This window comes from Rousettus aegyptiacus, unplaced genomic scaffold (assembly GCF_014176215.1).
Source record: "Rousettus aegyptiacus isolate mRouAeg1 unplaced genomic scaffold, mRouAeg1.p scaffold_m13_p_3, whole genome shotgun sequence".
Classification (NCBI taxonomy): Eukaryota; Metazoa; Chordata; class Mammalia; order Chiroptera; family Pteropodidae; genus Rousettus; species Rousettus aegyptiacus.
In genome coordinates this window covers 139,777,611-139,799,891 of record NW_023416306.1, presented here as the reverse complement: position 1 = coordinate 139,799,891, position 22,281 = coordinate 139,777,611, and the positions used below count along the sequence as shown (strand labels likewise).

General features: G+C 33.7%; 1 protein-coding gene across 9 annotated transcripts in view; it reads right to left on the bottom strand.

The window, feature by feature from the left end:
• Positions 1–2,194: 2,194 nt before the first annotated feature.
• Positions 2,195–22,281, bottom strand: part of KTN1 (kinectin 1) — a 90,815-nt gene continuing 70,728 nt past the window's right edge. For 3 of the 9 annotated variants that reach the window (XM_036238348.1, XM_036238351.1, XM_036238349.1), the window contains 12 exons: positions 21,064–21,150; positions 16,940–17,029; positions 15,325–15,405; positions 14,476–14,565; positions 14,253–14,345; positions 13,149–13,220; positions 12,823–12,906; positions 12,574–12,657; positions 10,062–10,145; positions 8,420–8,512; positions 7,495–7,615; positions 2,195–2,672 (listed from right to left, as the gene is read on the bottom strand). In XM_036238348.1, coding sequence (XP_036094241.1) covers positions 7,511–7,615; positions 8,420–8,512; positions 10,062–10,145; positions 12,574–12,657; positions 12,823–12,906; positions 13,149–13,220; positions 14,253–14,345; positions 14,476–14,565; positions 15,325–15,405; positions 16,940–17,029; positions 21,064–21,150 — 963 coding nt within the window. In that variant the 3' untranslated portion in view covers positions 2,195–2,672; positions 7,495–7,510. The remainder of the gene's footprint in view (positions 2,673–7,494; positions 7,616–8,419; positions 8,513–10,061; positions 10,146–12,573; positions 12,658–12,822; positions 12,907–13,148; positions 13,221–14,252; positions 14,346–14,475; positions 14,566–15,324; positions 15,406–16,939; positions 17,030–21,063; positions 21,151–22,281) is intronic. The other 6 variants (XM_036238353.1, XM_036238355.1, XM_036238352.1 and 3 more) reach the window with 5 other exon arrangements.

Genomic DNA, 22,281 nt, shown 5'->3' with positions numbered 1-22,281 from the left:
CAACTGAGGGTGCAGGTGCAGCTCTTTCCTGGTGGTCGCTGGTTCTTTTATACATATCTAGGGAAGATCCCATGAGTGGCAGGTACCCATATGCAGTCTGTTCTAGGATGCAAGACACGTGCAAAATCTGGTCCTGGTTCAAACTCTGAGAAATTCTGCTACTGCCCACAGGTGCAGACTCCATTAGCTCTTGCTGCTGGGGTGAACACCTGCAAGGCACTCAAGCCTGGATGCTTTACACAACATCACTGACCTCCAAGAAACTTACTAGTTTCGCCACACCAAACTGAAGAGTATAGCCTGCTTCACAGGTATCCCCTCACTCCTCCCTTCCACATCTATTATTTTGAGGAATCAACAAGTTTGCTCCCAACTACACTGGTCATTCTCCCCTCCCTGTAGGTTCTCCCCAACCTGAGTAGGGCTTTTTGACTCAATTGGCGCAACAGTGGTGAGGGGAGCCACTAGTAACTGAGAACACATACTCCCTGTCACTCTTGATGTTCCCTTCCTCTACTAGCTGTTTATAACACACTGGGGAAGGGTGGACAGTTGGGGATGGATGAGATGAGAAGACTAATGTGGATTTTCATCATTCAGAGCAACTAACAAACTGGAAATAAGTGGACTTGAGAGATCTCGCATGGAGCTATCTTGGCATATCTGAAGAATAACTGAATGACAGTGTGATAAGCTTTTCCTGTGATTCTGGAGTAAGGAAGGACAAATTAATGTAAGTGGAACACAATTTTTAATAATTTAATAACCATTAACAACTACGACTGTCCCAAATTGGAACACGCAATGTTGTAAACTTCCTGCCATGGCAGAGGCAAGAAGATGAATATGTATTTATTTGGTTGGGGTGTTGAGGAAGGGGACACAAATTACTGAGACTGGACTGAGTCCTCAGAGACTCTTGCAATTTTTTTTTTTTAATTCCAACAGAAGGAGGTTGAAAAATAACAATTCTTCTGGGAAACTATACTCTGAAGGAAGAGAATAGCAAGAAAATGTTGTAAAATAGAAGGTGAAATTTGTTTTGTTTTTTGTTTCTATTTTTTTCAAACGGCAGAGACTTAAGTATCTATATAGGCAAGGGCAAAGAAAAGAGAGAGTAAGGATATTGATGCAGTATCTGGCCTTTAGATCAATTTCCCAATGGTTTGAATGGTTTGCTGAAAGCAGCCAGATTATGGCCTGGGGAAGTCCAAATCCCCAGGTAGTCATCCCCAGCCATCAGCAAGCAGTCTCTTCACTTTATGTATCTTAGAAATGCTATTTGGGGCGTGTGCTATGAGTTAAAAGAGCTGGAAGGCAAAACTTTAGCTAACCCTCAAGCTACAAAAATGAATTTCATCCATTCATTCATTTAATTATTTGAGCACGATTAAGTGTGAGGTGCTTTCTCAGGCCTAGGGATGAGAATCATCACAAAAGAGGTGATTCCTGCCCTCGTGGTGCCTCCTCTCTGGTAGGAGCCTAGGGAGTGACCAAATATATCTTGGAAGACTATAAATGTTATAGATGAATATAGTAAGGGGGATAGGGAGGCAGGGGGACACTGGATGATCAAGAAAGACCTCATGAAACAGGTGACATTTAAACAGATTTCAAGATGGTGAGGGAATAAACCAAGATTGATATTTAACAGAAGAGTTTTAAGTCAGAGAGAACACAGTGGAAAGGCCTCATTGTAGAAGCATGACTAAAAGAGCAAGGAGGCCACTGTATGGCCTAACAGGTACTTTAATACTCAATGGCATAAAGTATTTGTCAGTTGTTTTTTAGTATCTAAGGGCTCAGTGTTCGGCCAATTATTTGGGGGAAAAAAAAAAAACTTTAATGACAAAAAAACTGTGTAACACAGTACCTGACAAGGAAACTAAGTCAATTCTTATTTCTTAAAACATTAGTAATAAAAATAAAGTAGCACTCCTCAACCCGAAGTGGGGGTGGTTAAGTCTGAAACTCTAAATACTTGCCTCATCCTTTCTGTGACCCACAGCACTCTGGACAGAATTTACAATGCACAGAACCACAAAGAAGACCCAGAGCTCCAGTTAGAGAAGTTACATAAACAACGATACCCTATCTTATCTTGTCCAAAGGTTGCAATTACTAATTGTGTTCTAAATTATGCTGATATATAGTCCTAATGAAATCTGTTCAAACTCAACAAAATTAAAACAAGTCTGAATAATAAGCATCCCTTTATTTGCTGACGCCATTACAAAAACTGATTACATTAGCAACAAAAAAGTGTTTTCTTGAGTTGAAGTCAGAGGCAGTTACTCCCCAAAATGTTAAGTAAAACAGTGTACAACATCAGTATTAAAATGTTAAATTTTACATTGTCTTTACCACTTTTGATCTTCTGAACAATTTTATTGAGCAAAATAAAAGAGTACATGTTTATTTTATCTTCAGGAATGTAAAGGTCTAATTATTCAAACAGTTTTTATTATAAAACTAAACTCTGAAGGTGTCTACAGAGTTGGCTTTTTTCTCTCTCTTTAAATCAGTAGTCTAACAAGGATTAGAAAAGACAAAACTCTGTTCAGTGTTTCTGACGAAGTAGAAAGGGTGAAAACATAAATAAGGCTTTAATTTGGCAAAATATAATACAATGCCTCCTGTTATCCTTGAATGATTTCCCCAATTACTTCACTCTGTAAAAGATCAGAAAGAAAGAAATTCATTTCAAAACAAAAGGCAATTAGAAGACACTTGTCAAACACCAGAAGTACATATTTCATTTGATCTAGCATGGCCCTTTCAACTAGGATCAAAGCAATTAATATTAATGGTAATCAAAATCAAGAAAAAAATCTCAGAATTCATAATGGGGATTTTAAAATATGTGAGGCAAAACCTCAGACCAAACTGAGAATAACATAGGGATTTTAAAATCCTATTTAAAACATTTACAAGAACAACACTGGGAATCTGTTTTTATTAGTTCTACTCAAGAGAACTATAAAGCTATTAAGGTGAATGAGTAGCACTGAAAAGAGACTGAAATTTACAATTCTCCATCCATAAATAAATAACTTAAGTTTTGGAAAGAGATTTTCTGAGGTCATATGAAGCTTTCTAAGTCAGGTAAAATGACTAAAGAATTTAAAATACAAAGGATTTAACAAATGCAACATGTGAACTTTGATTGGATCCTGGTTTGGGAAAAATAAAAGATATTTTGGGTATAAATGGGGAAACTAATACTGGATGATATTACAGAACTACTGTTTCTCATGGTACCATGAATTTGTAAGAGAATGTCTTTGCTCTTAAAGATGCATACAAAAGTGCTTAGGTATAAAATTTCCTACCTGAAAGTTATTTTCAAATGGTATGACATCAATAAAATATGTACACACATAGAGAGATGAAGCTGGTTAAGGGCATGTAATGTACTATTCTTTCAACTTTTCTTTACATGTGAAATTTTTCAAAATAAAAAGTTAAGGGGAAAAGAAGCAATTAGAAAGTTAAAAAGCAAAGTTATCACTGGCTATCATGTTCTCTAATTAAAACAAGATTAACAGCTGATCAGAAAGTCTGCATTGCCCACTGGTATATTAAACTATGAAGTGCTATGTAAACACATTACGGAAAATAAAAACCTGATCTATATGACAAGTGTAAAGCGTAGAAAGAAAAGCTAGTTTTTATCTGAAACTTTAATTCTTAATACTTCATTAGCACTACAAAAGAACTTCAGAAACAAGAGACAACTGAATCATAAAAGAATCTATTTGTCAAAGGGAATCGGGAAAACATATACATACAAAACACACAGACGAAACTTCGCCTCAATTTTTTTTTTTTTGATAACATCGAGAGCCTCTCCAATTCACTACTGATAAACCAAATACCAAGTCACAATTGACTGAAAAAACTATAAAAGCTAGCAATAAAGGATCAGACAGAATGGGTGAAAAATAAAGCAGTGACAAGAGTGCCTGAATTAGGAAAAAGAAAAGTACCCATTAAGAGCAAAGGCTAATAGTTACTAGCTGTGTGACCTCGGGCAAGTTACAGAACCTCTTCCAGTCTGTTGCAAAATGGGAATTAAAATATTAATAATAATACCACCTACCTACTGTACTGGGTTGTTGTGACGATTAAATAAATGATAATGGCTACATGTTAGAGGCATAATCATGAAGTGATTAAAATCATCAGCTATTAAAATCGTCATCCTTCCTCCAAAGGATTCCACAAACTGGTTATGATCTCAATGTCTGTGTCCCCAAAATTCATATGCTGAGATTCTAACCCCCAGTGTGATGGTACCTGGAAGTGGGGCCTTACGAAGACTCCACTGTCATAAATGGGATTAATGCCCTTACAAAATGGACCCCAGAGACCTCCCTTGCTCCTTCTGCCATGTGAAAACACAGCAGGAAGGTGGCCACCTTTAAACCAAGAAGCAGGTTTCACCAGAATCTTCTGGCGTCTTCAACTTATACTACCCAGCCTGCAGAACTGTGAGAAATAAATTGCTGTTTAAGCCACCAAGTCTATGGGATTTCTGTGATGGGGGCCCAAAGAGACTAAGACGCTGGGATGAGAAAGTTTTCTGACATTGTCAGATATATACTTAAAACACTAAGAAGTAGGCAAATTTGAAACATAAGGAAAAGGAGATATCTAGGAACAAAAAAAGTGTACTATAAAAATTGGTGCTGCCAGTGCAAAGCTAGAACAAATTATCTTAATTAAAAATAAAAAGTGAGGAAAATTACAGCCTTTTTTGGGGGGGTATGGGGGGTAGTGGGAACAGAGAGGTATAGGAGATGATTAAGAAAAGGTTAAGGATTTACAAACTGAGGATATACCTGCCCCTAACAGTTCACAGAAATGCTAAGTACTGTGAAGTACTACATATTAGGATTTAGAAAACTAAATTACTACATATCACCTCTTTTATTTTTGTCTTTTAAAGATAGTGTTTCCCTTACTGAATATGTATAGCATTACCTTAAACAATTCCTATGTATTTACAGTATATACTAAAAAGAAGTTTCTTGACATCAGATTTTAACCTATTATCTATATTCTGATTTTAAAAAAATTATATTTACATCTTAATTATCTAGTAGTAGTTTTAGAAGAGTTCACAAGAAGACGACTATACTGAGCAAAAATGATAGCTAAAGTTAAAAACCTGAAGGTAACAAACATTTAATGAGCTGTGAGAACCAAGGGATCTGTAAGGAGGGGTTAGCATTGTCAGTGCTGAGTAAAAACTATGGAAGGAAAGAGTTCTTAAGTGACTAGCAGACCTCTACCTTCATACAATCCATTCTATCCTGATGCTCAACCACCCTTTCTTTCACTTGCCAAATTTGGATTTATGTTCATCAGCTGACAAAGAATGCAGTTATCACTTATGGAAGATGCCTGCCAAACAACAGTTCAGTTTTAGTTGTGTTGCCAGAGTACTTTTTTTTATTTATTTGAACAAATTACTACAATTTTGTAAGTTAGGGGGGAAATCTGAGAAATGAAAGTGTTACTACTAATGATGTACAAGTGTCAAATTTAATATGATTAAAGCAATGGGGAAAAAGGCAAGCCAAAGATGGTTCACAAGACTTAATATCAGCAGCCCATGTGTTTGAGAGAAAAAATATATTAAAGAACACCTTTGAAATGCTGGAGAGGTACTATTAACGAGGTCTAAAGGCAAAGGGTAATAGAAGATCATGTAATTTTTTAAGCTCTCAGAAATGAAGCCTTTCCCTTATAACACAAAGGCCGTTGGACTGACCAGCATATGTAGCTTATAACTATTTCCAGTATCTTAGATGCAAAAGAAGGGCATGTATTTCATTTAGCAATTAGTAAATCACTATTTCACTGGAAATGGCAGGTAGAGAAGCCATTCTAGAGTAGATGAAGGAGTTAATAGCAAGTAAGAAGTATATATTGTGAGAATAGTTTAAGAATCTTTGTTAAACAGTGAAGTAAGGAAAATAATATGGTAATCTAAAGGAAGTACATGGTTAAAATAAGACTTTGAAAAAATAAAATTTGAGCATGTTTTCAATTCAGAACAGAATGAGCATGTGGAGAGAAGAGAGTTAGGCTGAAGACATGGAAAGGAGAGTTTCAGTGTGAAGTAGGAAGCACGGTTACTTCCTAATTTGGGAAAGTGGGTAATGTGGCAGAAGTATAACTCTAGAAAATTGAAAAGTCAGCTTACTAAGGCTGAAAGACTAAGGTGTAATTATTTTTTTGCTGACAAGTTAAAAAAATGAGCTGGGTTTATTTGTAAAGTCTTCTTAGAGGTAACTGACCCGAAAAAGCATTTTAAAGGACACCATATGCTAAGGCAGGAAGGCAAAAGGACAATCATTCTGTAAAAGTGAGACAGAATGCCTCTGTAATCAAAATGGTGGTCCATCCTAACTTTTCCATGACACTTAACCTATCCTGAGGCCTCTGCATAGCCTTAAGAGTCTTAAGTTGGGGTTCTGAAAGAACAGGTCACTCTACTGATCTCCAGGATACCATGGTTATTTTAGAACAGCTTCGGTGTGTATTGAATATCCTAACTATCCAAGACAGTGTGATTTAAATCATTCTTAAAACAAGTAAAACCCAAGAATCAACCAACCAATCAATCTGTATTCAGCAGCTGAAATACAAGTCATTTAAAAAATATTTTTATATTCTTTAAAATTTATTTTTAATCATAATTGACATATACTATTATATTAGCTTCGGGTATACAACATAGTGTTTCAACATTTATATACTTTACAAAGTGATTTCCACAGTAAGTCTACCAACCATCTGTCACCAGACATAGTTACTACAATATTATTGACTCTATTCTCTATGCTGTACACTACATCCCCAAAAGTCATTTTTAAATGCCAACAAATCTAAGCTTTCCCAAGTAATATGGGCAATAAAATTTTATGACATGGGTTGGTTAATGATGGGTATATTTAACTTCCATTAAGACTGTCACGTTAGAAGTTAAAAAATGCATTTCGTTACTTATAAGCAGACCAATAAAACCCAGCTTCCAATTTAAAGAAATTGTGATGACCTGATTTTCAGTTCAGCATCTTAAGTCAGTAAAAACATCAGTCACTTTATTTAACAAAGTCATTTAAAAAAAAAACCACACAGATACTTTATTAGAACTAAGATCAGGATAAAGTAAAGAAGCAGTTGCAGACATTATGCCAATAAACAAAACCCAAGCATCTGTTTTATATAAAGGTCAATGGAGGCAAAGAAAAAGTGTTTTTTTCCCCCTCCAAACTACAAGACCAAAATATGTACAAGATGGAAATTAAACTCCAAGAAAAGCTAAAGCTATCATTTGGAGATTCTGAAAGAGATAAAGAAGGACTATTTCCACTAAAGCAATGACAGCTTCTGTATTTATGGTAAACACACACTACCAGACATTTGCGTGTACACATTATGTCAATTACCCACAGACAGTAATACTTGAGTTATTCTTACCTAAGACCTGGTAGTGTTATTTCTCCTTTGTAAGCTGTTGGTTTACTTCCTGAAGCAACTGCCGTAACTGTGTTATAGTCTGATTTAGACTTAGGGACATTGTCTCCTTCTCAGAAGACTCCTAAAAAGAAAATGGAAGTAATGAAAAACTCCAAACTCAATGAAAGGCCACTTGCAACCAAAACCTGAAAATATTTCATTGTTATTTTAAATACAAACATGAAAAATCTGGAAAATGACACAAAAATCAATAATAAAAACCACAGAAAAATGGTGTTTGCTACCTGTAAGTGCAAATTAATTTGTGCCAAAGTTGTGTCATAAATGTTGTCATTGGGCCATAAAGGGAAAAACTGTAATCTATGAATATCAGATATAGATCCAGTTCTTTCAGAAAAAAATATGTGGGCACCAAAGGAGAGTACATTCGTAACAGTAATTCATAACAGTAAAAATAACAGTAAACATATACTGAGCTCTTTCTAAGTGCTTAGCACTGTTCTGTTTTATATAGTAACTCATTTGTTTCAACAATTTTACAAGATAGGTACATTGCCATTGACAAACGGGGCAACTAAAGCATAAAGAGGAATCTGCCCAGTCACACGGCTACTAAGTAGCAGCGCCAGGATTCTAAGGAAGGCAGTCTAACAGCCTATATACTCTTGAGCTGTATACCACAACACTTCCCAACACAAATATTAAAATTACTATAATATCTCACTAAGCTACAGTGAAAACAAACATTAATAAAAACACTACATTACAGAGACGGGCTATCTCAAGAAAAAGATGAATGCAACACAACTGATAGAAAAAAATTACAAAGGCATTTTTTAAGTCAGAGATGGATCTTGCATGTTTTATTCTTCATATAATTTATGAGGTAATTAGCCCAAAGATTTGAGGTTAAAGAAATGCATACCATTTCTGGGGAAACATCACTATTTTCAATAACAGTAGTATCTCCAGCAGCTTTTACTATTTTTGACTGGATAAGATCCAGTGACTGTTGAGCCTGTAAGGAAAGGTACATGGTAGCCTACAAATATTACAACTGACAAATATATAAAGGAAAAAAAAGTGATCTTCTTACACATTTTGTACAAGATTAAAGCTCTTCTAAAAATACAATGTAAAGTTAACCTATTCAGTTTTTGCTCCAAAATGAACACAGCTTCCTCCCCCACCAGATGGTAAAAACATATGGCTCACTGTTTTGGGAAGTTCAAACAATACACAGTTGATATTTAGGTTCACATTTGTCTAGATGAGGGGTCAGCCAAGTCTGGCCACAGTCTGTTTTTGTACAGCTAACAAGAATGATTTTTACATTCCTGTAAAGAGTTATGTTAAACAAACAAAGAAGAGTATGTGAGAGAAACCATATGTGGGCCATAAATCCTAAATAGTTTGTGGTTTCGCTGACCCCTGGTTTCGATCTCTCTTCTGAGCATATGGGCAAATAGTAAATTTGCAGAAAGTTTTATGTAAGTGGTCTTTTAACATAAACGCTATTTTATATTTCCTTGTTTTACAAAGTATTTTGTTAACCTTTCTCATGTCAATAAATATTTTTGTGCATTTCCAATCAGGTGTTGCACACTATTCCTATTATAGATATGGTGCAGCTCACTATAACCTATGGTTGCTATTTTAGCCATCATAAATAACATGGCATATCTATTATCTTTGAGCACCTGTTTAATATTCTTAAAGTACCTTCTGAGAAACTAATTGTGAGGCTAAAACTGCATGCTATATATTTTGGTCAGAGGTAAAAAAAAATTAACATCACTTATCAAAGTAAATTAGATTGCTCAACCTTGACAATGTATCATGTATCTACGTTTGAGCTCTAAAATGAACTTCTTAAGTTCCTATTTTATCTACTGGTAACAATAACACCAAAATAACTAGAAAGAACTCTAGATTCCTAGACTTTTGGATAACAATTATAAGCTATATTCATATTAAACCAACAAAAATATTTCTTTTAATTTTTGAAAAAGTAACATGTCTTACTAATGACCCTCTCATAAATACAATCATAGCTCTAAAAAGTAGCAATAAGAACATGTGAATGACACTATTAAATATACCTCAGAATTATAACTTATCAATCTAATGCAAAAAAATAAAAACTGTAATCCTAAAAATCACCTATTAAGAAAAATGATTTCTACAAAGAACTAAATGAAAGAAACACATTTCTGAAACATCAGGTCTATAAATCTTTCAGGTCCATTAAAGATAAATGACTGTATATGCAAATCCCAATAAAAATATATACAGATGCCACCAAATTTTTTAAAAAGAATAACTTCAATTAAAAGTTTAATCTATACTTTATAAAACAATTAATTATACAAATGTGATAAAATGATAAAGCAAATTAAGAATGGGAAAACCCAGAAGTTCAGTTCCAAAAACTAACAGCTTAAATTTATAAACAATTAATATAATGATGAAAAAGAATAAATCCAGAATTAGCAATATGTTTGCTTAAGATTCAAGGAATAATACAGCATGATGATATGGCACCTTCTGCACAAGCAGTACCTTACCTTATGCAAGTCACCAGCTACCTTCTGTCTTTCACTTTGTTCAGTTCTCAGTTTTGTGAGTGTTTCATTTAATTGTGTTTTTAACTGTAAAAATAAAAGACCACCACAATTAACTTAATTTGCAGCCTTCTTTGATTATGCTAAAACCTCTAGGTCTGAAGAATGAATGAGCAAGAATAGGATCTCTAACAGTTATTACGCACACAGTGGATCAGCCAATATACTGCACAAAGATGTATAGAAAAGCTAATAAGCAGTGGAGGTTCCCATCTGTAAAGGTGAACGTCAGAAAAGCTATAGAATCAATCCAGAGTTTAGAGTAGAAAGCTGGGAATATAAAAACAAAACCATCAAATTCCTGTAAAGTACCTTTTACTGTTCATAAAGTAGTTTGTTCAAATTTAAATTCTTCTAAATTAAAAAGCAAGTAGTCAGAAATTTTACTAGTTTTTAAAGGCGTTCCTGACCTATACAATTCAGTTAAGAAGAGTCAATTATATAATATTTTAAAAGACAGTGAACATAAGGTTACAAATCCAGTAAAATGAAAATGTCAAAAATTTAAATTCTGATCTTCATTTAAGATGTCACTGAAGAGATCAGTGCAAGGTCACACTGGCCTAATTGCACCAACAAGAAATGTCTTAAGATAACACTTCTCAATAATCAACTTGTCAAAATAGTAATACAGCTCTATAAAACTCTAGTGCTAATATATAATGCCTCTCCTCTTGATAACTGTTCCAAATAAATACAAATAAGGGAAATGGACTACACTGACAAAAAATAATTTTCTTATTAAATTCATCAAGTTAATTGATTCAGCCTCCCACCCACTGGCATAACACTCCAAACAGTTTTGGACGCCCCAAAGAGGGTAATATAAGATGCTGACATTTCAAACTGGAGGGAGAATTAGGTGGAGGACATTCCACTTGGAAATTTTATTTTTGGAACTTTAAATACCCAAATGCTTCAGTTTTTGCTCCTTTACTTAACTCTGATATAATACATCAGAGAGGTTATTCCTTTGGCCTAAAAACAATGTATGTACAGGTGAACAAAACTATTTTATCTTAAACTATGGCAACAGTTTTCTTGAAGAAACGAAGAAACAGAAAAACTCAAAGATTATAAACTCAAGGCACGCACACATGCATACACACACACACACACACACACACACACACACACACACAAACAAACAAAAAACACTCAAAATTGGCCTCTTGACAGAAAGGACAAAAAATACAAAGAGAGTATCAGACTGAGAGACTCAAGCAGAATCTCATGGGTTTGATGTCACTGCTGGAGTTAGCCACCAAGCACCAAAGTTAAAAGTATTATCTCCCAACAAGTGTAGTTAGAAAATTTTAAAAACACATTATGAAATAAGTTTTATAGCTGTGGCATAGCACAGTCCTTATCTGTGCAATGTATAACAAACATAGGTAGAACACTAGCCTTACACTGTAGTGAGAATGATTCAATTAAAGAAAGTGAAGATAAATAAAACAAAAATTTTATTTTAAAAATAAAGAGGGGAGTGTGGGTGGGCTCTATATGCACATTTCATAGAGCCCTACTCTGAAAGTTGATTCCCATAAATCACTGCCATAATACAGAAGATCAACCACAAATAAATGAGTTAGGATATTTTCTTTGGTACATATAGCAAAAATTCTGAACTGGGCAGGGTTAACTTGTAGTAAGGAGAAAACTTAATATATTCTTCCCAGAGCTTAACCAGGTACTTCTTAAAAATCTAATCATGTGCTACAACAATTTTTAAGTCACAGAAAGACAAAATGATTGTTTTTTTGAAACATACGAGATAGTCATGTTTATCTTAACAATTAAGTCTGTCACAATCGATGCAAATTTCCAAAAAACTTAATAACAATATAGGGTACTATATTTTTTATATAAGACATTTAGCTAACTTTAGTTATCTTTAAGTCTACAGTTTTATGATTACTATACTCTAAGGGATATGTTGATGATAAAGAATTTCACAAGCTTTTTGTTAGCTATAATCTATAAAAAGATCAGCTAAAAATAAGAGGTTATATTGGATTACTGCCCTTGAATGAAGAGTATGCATCTTCAACCTTTAATAATCTCCTTTCAGGTTAAAAAATAAGAGATCTAGTTAAATACGGTAACTCTGAAAAGAGAATCTTCACAGTTCAGCCAATCTTTACCTATTTGTCTCATTTCTTTATTCACTGAAAATAATGCTGTTCAAGAAATTAGGCTTCACAAAACATGGAAAAAGAGTTGCAAGCCACCATGCCACTGTTAGGAGCTAAGGAAAGAAGAATCATCTTAGAAGTCAAGAAAAGAAAGATCATCTTAGGACTCATCAGAATATGAAGATTATCTTAAATTTACAAAAACACCAAGCTAAAGATGTTGTTAGCAAGGAGAAAAGGTTTGGATGGTTTCTCCACATGTCAACACAAGTGTTTTCAGAGCCTACTTGATACCCAGTGGAGAACGAGCTTCTTACCAAATTTAGCTCTTCATTCTGTCTTACTGCTTCAGAATATGAATCATCAAGTTTTTTCTGCAATTCAGTCAACAGATCTTTCAGCTGCAATGAAGTTTAGAGTTTAAGATTGATCTCCTTATGACAGCCCATGTTATGTATGCTACTTGGAAGCTCTGCTACAAACAACTTACACTGAAATACTGTATCATTCTGTTATAATTTAATCTAAATTGAAAAGCAAGGTTGAAAAAATTCTACTATAAGTACCTCTCTGACTTCTGTGACATAGGTAGATCGTTCAATTTCTGCCTTCTCTAGTTCCATTTCCAAATGCTCTCGTTCTCGTCTCAACTAGCAATGCAACAGAGAAGAAAAAGTTAACACATTTAAGATTTCCTTGCATGATGCTTCCTCATAAGAGTTTATGACACATATGACTTTAAAACCATTTTCTTCTCAAACACTATCCAAAATATTCTTAAATGCATACGTACATCGGTAGATTAAAGAAATCTTAAAACACGGATCTTAAGATAACCCTTAATGCTAAAAATGAGTCCATAGTTTATAAGTCAAACAATGAAATAACATACATTTTCATTATCTTTATTTTCTTTTCTTAATCGCTCTAGCTCTTGTTCCGAAGATGTGAATGACAACTGCATCTGAAATGTGAAACAATTATATAACCAAGTAAACCACCCAGGATATAGAAGTTTCTAAGCCTATTTTCTAGAACCATAATCACTTAGACACTTCAAAGTTTTTGAAATGCATCTCATTTAAAGCCATATTGAATTTTAAAAGACCTTAAAAATGAGAGCATCACATTTAACTTTATTTAAATTGTGGCCAAAACCCATTCCATTTGCATGATATTCTATTAGGCCCAGCTAAAAGTGTTTAATATTTTCAACAATTAACTGATCACTGGCTGTATTTAATCAATAAATGGATTAACATAGAATACCATCAGCAACCCTAAATTCTGCACAGCTGGTGCCAAACAAGTGAACAACAGATGACTTGTTACCATGCCCAAGTAAATGGGAGAAAAAATAAGACTGCATAATAACATTCAGGTTCCACGAAGGATAGAAGGACTTACTTTTTCTTGAATACTCTATCATGGATCATAATACAATGTTTTGAAACTCATTCTAAACCACAAAATTCTGTATCTCATGTTATCGCATAGTACTTCCGAAACATTCACAGCACTTTGCATTTTTTATCATTACCTTTTAGTGACACTCTCAACCGGTGAGTCTCAATCTTGAGTGAGAATCAGAATCATTTGGGGGAGGGAGGAGTGGTCTCTTTAAAATAGTGGTCCCCAACCTTTTTTCACCAGGGATCAGTGTGCTCTTATGAGAATCTAATTCCTGATGATCTGAGGTGGGGCTGAGGTGTTGGTGCCAGTGCTAGGGATAGGCTATAAATACAGATGAAGCTTCGCTCACTCACTCACCACTCATATCCCGCTGCACGGCCATGGACCTAAACTGGTCTGAGGCCTGAGGGGCTGGGGACCCCTGCTTTAAAACACAGGTTGCTAGCCCCACTGAGTTTCATATTCAGTAAGTTTTACATGAGGCCCAAGAATACACATTTCTAACAAGTGCCCAGGTGATGCTGATGCTGTTCAGGGCCCACACTTTGAGAACCACTGTGCTAAGCTCTTCTTTTTTAAATACCTGTTTAATAGTCTTTTGTGATTCATCGACCTTAACTTTCCATTTATTTTCTTCTTGCTCCACACTTCTCTGTAGCTTCTGTAAAATTCCTTCCTATGGACAAAAGTACAACTGTATTAAAAAACTGATGTTCTAATGCCCCCAAAAAACTACTTAAGCTACTGAGGAATAAATTAATGATTTAAAAATAAAACCAAAATGTAGATTAAAAATCATTTCCTACTGTTTCTGCAAGGACGGACTTATATTTTTCACACTCCAGCTGTAACAATGTATGCATTTCCTCAGCTTCTTTTAATTTGTGTTCTAGAACCTGCAAAGAATGAAATAAAGAAAAATTCTCTAGTATTACCAGTAAGTTTTGTGCTTCAAATTTGTTTCAGTACTCTCTGGTATATCATGACAGTTTCTGCTTTATAATGAAACACTACATTTCAACCTTCTTAAGGAGCAATGAAGTTCAATGGCCTTTTGGTCATTTGGTGTTTGCTAATAACACACTAAGTTTGCTTACTACAAAATATGTTACACAATTTTATAATAAATAGGCTTGTTACTCTTTAGCAGATCCACATGCAAAGTAAGGTCACAATGCCTATGCTACACACATGGGAAGGGGGTTTTAACATGCTACTTGATATACAAAGAAAAGTTAATCTCCCAAATTTCAGTAGTCAATGATAAAAACACAGCTAGGTTCTGAACACTCCTACTAATGTATTTGGGGATATTTTAGAAAACCAGTCAGATTCCCCCTACCTCAATTGACCTTTACTCTTTAAACTCAGGCAAAAAAAGAGAGTAAGAAATAGTTATATTGTTTTAGAAATGAATGATATAAAGAGTTAAAGAAATGGCAAACATTAACTTTGTATACAAATCAAATGCAACAAAGACATAGCATTTCAACCAAAATGTACACAAAATGAAATCACCTTCTTATATAGTCTCCAAAAATCATTAGTGTACTCACATATATCCTTTATCTTTCTCAGGCTCAAAAAGACAAAGTCTGATTCACATCTTTTCCCATATCTGGTTAAAAAATAGATACTTCACTTCTTCAACTAACCTTAACCTCCTCTGAACCTGAAGTTCCAGTCACACATTCTTTTGCCTTCTTTTCAAATCCATGTAACCATTCACTGTAACTCTGTAAAAAAGTAAAAATAACCAATTTCGAAAAATATTTAAATGAAATAGGTGGAAAAAATGTAAATAACCAAATTATATGGTTATAAAAAGGACATAAACAGAAAAAACGCTACCCCTATGGAAATTTCAAGAAAGAATATGTTATATATGCTGTACATAACCCAGCCATGTAAATAAAACACTAAAAATATACCTATGTACTACCATCAAAATTAAATCTTATTTACCCAGACCAAGGATATTTGTAAATGAATTCTGAACTGATAGGTAGAAAATCTGGGCTAAAATCCAGCCTCGTCTACTAGAGCCAGAACTAATATATTTGATCTTTAAAAGACGGAAAACCTAAAATGAATAATTTTCCAAAACTTTTTTTCAGGTAAATCATTTCCTGAACTAAGTATTCTGAGTTCATAAACTAAAAGTTTCAGAGGGTTTCAAACTCTATAAAGGTGCTCCAGTAATTCTGAAAATACTTCAAAATGAATATGTATCATGAAGTGCTTTCAAAGTCACAATGGGTAATGATAAAAACACATAAACATTTACTGTTTAAACCAACAAAAACAATTTGTCCTAACAGGTTAGCTGATGCAAACATAAATCATTATTGTAAACTATTCTACATTTTTAATGTTTCTTATCTGAATTTTAAACTCTGAAAGGGTGTTTATTAATTTGTTATATACTTTAAATCAACTTTACCCTTATTCCTCTTTCAAGTCTTCGGTTTAGTTTCATACAAGAAACTAAACTAAACTGTTCTAATTTAAAGCTTTATTTATATGGCTGAGTCAGGATTTTCTATACTCTATCAAATAAAAATAAAAAACAAAAAAATTAGATGCTGAAATCACCTCATAGTACAACAGTAATAATATACCCCATTGCACAAATTAGTCAAAAAAAGACTTTTACAAAAAAATTGCATTCTCACATTATAAATTTGAACCAAGATTAAATGGATACTATTAAAATCCTACTTAACTTTAAATACTGGGATTCAATAAAAATTCGTCAGCTAAAAACCTAATTTAGTTCTTTAAAGTCGCTACAAAATGTCCTCTAGGTCATATAATTTAGATCACTCCTATGCTGACTTACTTAGCAAAAAAGAAATAGGAAAGAGAATTTAATACATGTATAAAAGCCCTTTTATATCTACTGACTTAATATCTTATATTATCTTTTCATAATATTATTATCACTTTATTATCTCAAGGTAAATAGCTATCATTCTTATCTTTAAAACCTAAACAACTAGACCCTACCTATGTAGCACGCAGAAAGTTTATTATGTTTCTTAAATACAAACTACATGTAGAAATATTCAACTTTTAACAAGCGGATGAACAAAAGCCAAATATCACCACCCATGTCTTATGGTATTTACACTCTAGGTTAAAAATGGAAAGGAATAAGGAACTGGTGCACTACTGAAAACAAGTATAGAGTGCAAATGCTGCTTATTCACAACTTCCTTAAATAATGTTAAGATATGTCATGTTTAAAAAATAATAAATAAATCTTACCAAATTAGAAGGGACAGACACCTTTGGAAATAATTTTTTGAGAACTTCCTTAGCTTCCAACTCAACAGCTTCCACATGTTGTTGTCTTTCCTAAAGCAGAAGATGAACCAAATTAAACTTACAAGATTACAGAATTAAAAAATAAATAAATAAAAACAAGCCTATGGTCTTTTAAGCTCTACGGAAGGAAAAAGTCATAGTATTTTAAAAATTCATCTTGATACTGACAAATGTTAAAACTTCTCATTTTAAAATGTCAAAATGCTTCCAAAAGAAAAAATCTGCAAAATCTCTAAAGCATCCTAAATAACAAATAATGTTTTACATTAATCAAGCCAAAACAATATGTGACAGTATGGACATTTTCTTTTCCATCCATTAGAAATCAATTGATTTGCCCCTCCAGAGACAATTCGAAAACAAATAAATGAAACAAAACACTCAAAAACCAAAATATACTTCCTTCAGTTAAAACTTTAAATTACATGCACAAAAAAACAAGAAACAATTTCTATACAAAAAGCAACATAATAGAGGCTTATTGGCTGGTAAATTTCTCTACAAAAAAATGGATCACTGATAGACTATAATGCCAGGGGATTAAAATGGCAACTTTCATATTTCCAGCTTCAAGGTTAGGTAAAACTACTTATGCTAAACAAAGCAAAACAAAAACAAAAAAAGACAAAATTTGATGGGTGGTACATATGGGAAAAAGAGAAAGAGGAAAACTGATGGCATATTACTTCACCAATGCCAAGCATCGAGAAGACTAATTCTGGCACTTGTGTATGGACTCTGTCAGCTGTAAATTTAAAGTTAAGTATTACAAATACATGTCTAAATTTAGTGATTTTAAATCCAAGTCTAATGGATATTAATTATTAACTCAAAACCATGGTTTGTCAAAATTAGGGTAATGACTTCATCACATGCAAAATAAAAATCTAATATTCAAACTATCACTACAAGATAAAAAACTGACACCTATAAAAATATACATCTAAACCAAGAAAATCATCTCGAAACACTTGTGAAGTTCAACAGGTGATGAGAAGGCAAGTATGCTAGCAAGATCTCAACCCTATCTTTCCCCCACCATTTAAATGTGCTCTTTGAAATCTATTTCAGATTTAAGATGCACACACTCCAATTTAAGAAAAACTAATAACATGAAAAGCTAGTTAACTCAATAAAAAGCTAGAGATTAATCACATTCTTTACACATAAACAGTTGTGACTTTATTCAGGATTAGTTGATTTTAAAAATAGATGTTTTAGTGAAATATTTTCAATAATTCAATAAAGTCTATTTTCCAGGAATACACTCATCTAACTGCATAAAATAAGGTATACTCATCAAAGGAAAATGTTTAACTGCCAATTCAGACAATTCAGAGGTCATTCTTATCACCTTAGCACAGAAATGGTAGAGTAATCTATAAAGAAAATCTGTTAGGAAAAAAAACTTTGTGGAACAGAAGTTTTTTTAAAACTTCCCAAAGATAAAAGAATCTAAAGACGTGTCCTAAGTTTTAACCAAAAGGGACTTCTAAAGAAGAGAAGTTATTTTTAGTTTGTACTAACAGTTTTAGCTAAAAAGTTTTCAATTGACATAGTAACTTGGTTGTGGATAGCAATTTTTATCCCACTTAAGCTCCAATATCGAAAATTGTATTATTATAATTTCTTTACTTTCTCTAAATGTAATATATATAAAGCATCTTTCATGTGCACATGGACATTTATAGAAGCTTTTCAAGAATATTTACTCCTTACAACACAACTTGTGGTCCTGTTTCAATCGTTATCACTTTATACCTATGCTGAGGCCTACCTAGATTGCATTAAAATAAAGACTAAATTCTATTCTCTATAGATTATTAGATATGCAAGAAGCAACCATGCACTTGGTGATGAGTTCTGAAATACGGATAAATTCTTAAACTCATAACCAAACACATGATGAAAGAAACATGGATAAATTCTAGTTCTCTTTTAGAATCGTAATATGCAAGAAGGCCTATCACAGATGGCATACAACTTCTTGCAGGAATGGCATGATATTAAGAGATTAATACTTCCTAGATACCCAGTCTCTTTAACAAAATAAAAGCTAAAAGGTAGCTTTTAACAGTGAAAAACAAAGTTAAAAAAAATAACCAGAACTATGCCAGAATCACATTGCTGACAGAACTGACTGCAACCACTCACAATGAAATAATAATGTGCTACCTGGCCTAGATTTCTTTGGTCCCAATATCTGCCAGCTGTCTCAAGTTTAGGTTTTAGTGAAAATTAGGGCCAGATGAATAAATATATAAGTAAATTTCCATTACCGTAAAGGAAATGTAACTACAAACATATACTTGATTTAAAAATTTAACTCTACTAAAAAAAAGTACTTCAAATGTCACTAAGACATACATTTAAAATTCAACAGGTTACCTTGGCAAACAAAGTACTTATAGAATGATGAAATGAATCACATAAATAACAAACTTTATTAATCCATCTGTAAAACTCAATACTCCTGTTCCACATTTATTCTTGGTAGGAATTTTCAAAATGCTTAACTAAACTGGCACGTTCATTTCTCTCAATCTTTAAAAACAACTTATTTATAATTACTAGAAATCTTCAAACCCATGGAACAACGTGAACTCAGAATATCCTTTACTACACTGAAGGTGGGGAAATATATGTTTCTGGAATTCTTTACATACTCTGGTCAAGAGAATTATCCCTTATTTAAACATTCCATAGTAAATATGCATCATTATTGTCCAGCTACTTCAAAACCTAAAGTTTAATTTTAATTCCACTTCTAAGGAACCAGTCTCAAGAACATATTCAGAAGTGATCCCTTCCCTGTACTTCTTAACCCATTTTCATTTGCCCCAAGAATAATCGCCAGCAGTGCTAGTAGCTGTAGCATTTACCCCAAGATAACTCACAGATTAAAGTCCTAACCAAACCCTCAAAAAGTTGCTACGAAATGTCTCACTTTTTAAAATTATTTTTGCATCGCTCTAGTGTATCAGTAGCCTTTGTAAACAAATGACAATTCTACTTATAGAATTGGTTTTATTATTATTACTACTTATGCCTATAGCACCTGGTCTTTCTAGGTGGTCTCCCATCCAAGTACTAAAAAGACCTGACCCTGCTTATTAGCTTCCAAGATCAGATATCGGGCTTGTTCAGGGTGGCCTGGTGGTAGACCATGGACCGTGGCTCCACTGGGGCGTGAACCCCGGAACTTCTGCGTGTAAAGCAGACATGTGAACCACTACACTATGGAACTACATCTTTATAGTATTGTTTTTAGTAGTGGTATTTCTATTTACAAAATACAGTAATTCGTGATAGCTGAAAGTGTCTTATCCTAGAAAATGTAGCATTCCTACACATGATGTTAACATTGTTCTTGGAACACTTGTTAGCCAAAGATTCCTTTGATGAATCTGATTTATGTATACATTTCTGTTACATTAGTATTAGAGACATTTCTGTTTAGAAATAACTCCAAGGACATTTTTTATATTTTATTTTCACATTGGAAACCAGTCGATTTGCTTCAACCTCAAAGATTGTGTTTATGTACAATTAAATTAACGCTGGCAGCAAGCTGCACTTTTTATTTTTCTAAAGAGGAAATAGGTTAAGATTTTTATCATTTTCCACCTTGTCTGCATCATCCTGGTGTGCCCCAAAGGTCCTAGGAGAGTTCACTGTGTAGGTACATCCTAGCTAGTTAAATGCATTTGTTAATTCAGATTTTTTTTTGGCCCAAGGTTTTCATTAAAGTTTTCTTAACCAACCCAAGAGGCACAAACTGTCTTACAAGAGCTAACATGGGGAGGGGCACAGGTCTCCTGTTGCTTCAGCTTAAAGCAATAATCACCAAAACTCGAAAAATCAGGTAATCACAACAAATCAGCATGCCCAAAATTAAAGCTTCAAGTAGATGAAAAAAGCAGAGATGACAGAGATGGTAAATGAGGATGATGATGAGATTTTATATTTAAATTGCAGTATAATTAAATGCTTTAGTCTGATTTTATGACAAGCTGCAGATTTTCTCAGTTCAGTGAATTGTTTCTAGGAGTTAGCATTACAACCTTGGCAGTCTTGTTCACTCTCTCCTGCAGCATTTTTTCAGTTGATGCCAATGCTTCCATTGCTTCCCAGTTTTTCTCCCGAAGGTCCTAATCATTTTTAGAAAGAATGATTTCAGTTTATCCATTACTGAAAGATTTTTGCTTTTAACTTCATCAATATTTTGCACTGCATTTAAATGCTGGTTACTGCAAAATTATTTCAATGGGAAAATATGTATATTAGAAAAAAAAAAGTAATGTTTAGAAGTCTGAATGAGAAAATAAAGATGCCCACTTCCCATGTTTTAGTATACACATCAAATATGCCAGCAGCTTTAAAGTAATTACTGCGCACATGTGACACAGAAGAAAGCATTCAAAAGTAAACACACAAACCAAGATTACAAACAAATACACAAGTACTGCAAAAAGCTTTACAGGTGATTTTTTAAACAAGGCCCAGTATCACTGTGGGACTTTCCACTGCAGCGCTTAACATTTTTCTCTAAATATGTTTTATTAAATCAATACATTTCAAGTCTACCTAGAAATGACATAGTGACTCACTGTGCTTCTGTATCTTTCTTGGCACAAATATGCCATAAAGCAACCTGACAAGAATTGTACGAGCTACTTGATCAAGGCAAACAGGGAGGCTGGAAGGCTATAGAACGAATTCTCTTGGAAGAGAAACAAAGGTTATTGGAAACTGAGCTCTAAAAGATCTATTATAATAGTGTTTCATTAACAAATACAAAAAAGGACATTCTGTTATATTTCAGTCTTTCTTCAGATGTAGAAATCTAAAAAGATTAAAAACAAAAAATAAAAAGCAAATAAATCATCATTTATTGAATGCTTAGTTAGGTACCTAATATTATACTTGGTGCTTCACATAAATTCTCATTAATCCTCACAACAACCCTAGGGTGTACTTATTCCCACTTTATAGATGGAGAAACCACAGCTCAGGTAGGTTGAGAAATTTGGTCAAGTGTACATAACAAGTGAAGTGATAGAACTAGAATGGATTGACACCATCAGCTACTGGCCTCCAGTGTCTTGGTTCTTTTCACACGTATCAATGCCTCTAGTACTACTGCTGCTGCTATATTAAACTGGCATCTACTATGCCTTCCTTATCTCAGAATCCCAATAACAAAATAGTTAAGATGTTAGCGGTTTACTGGAAAATATGCCTCAGGTTTTGTGGCCAAGCTGTCAGTAACGTTACACACA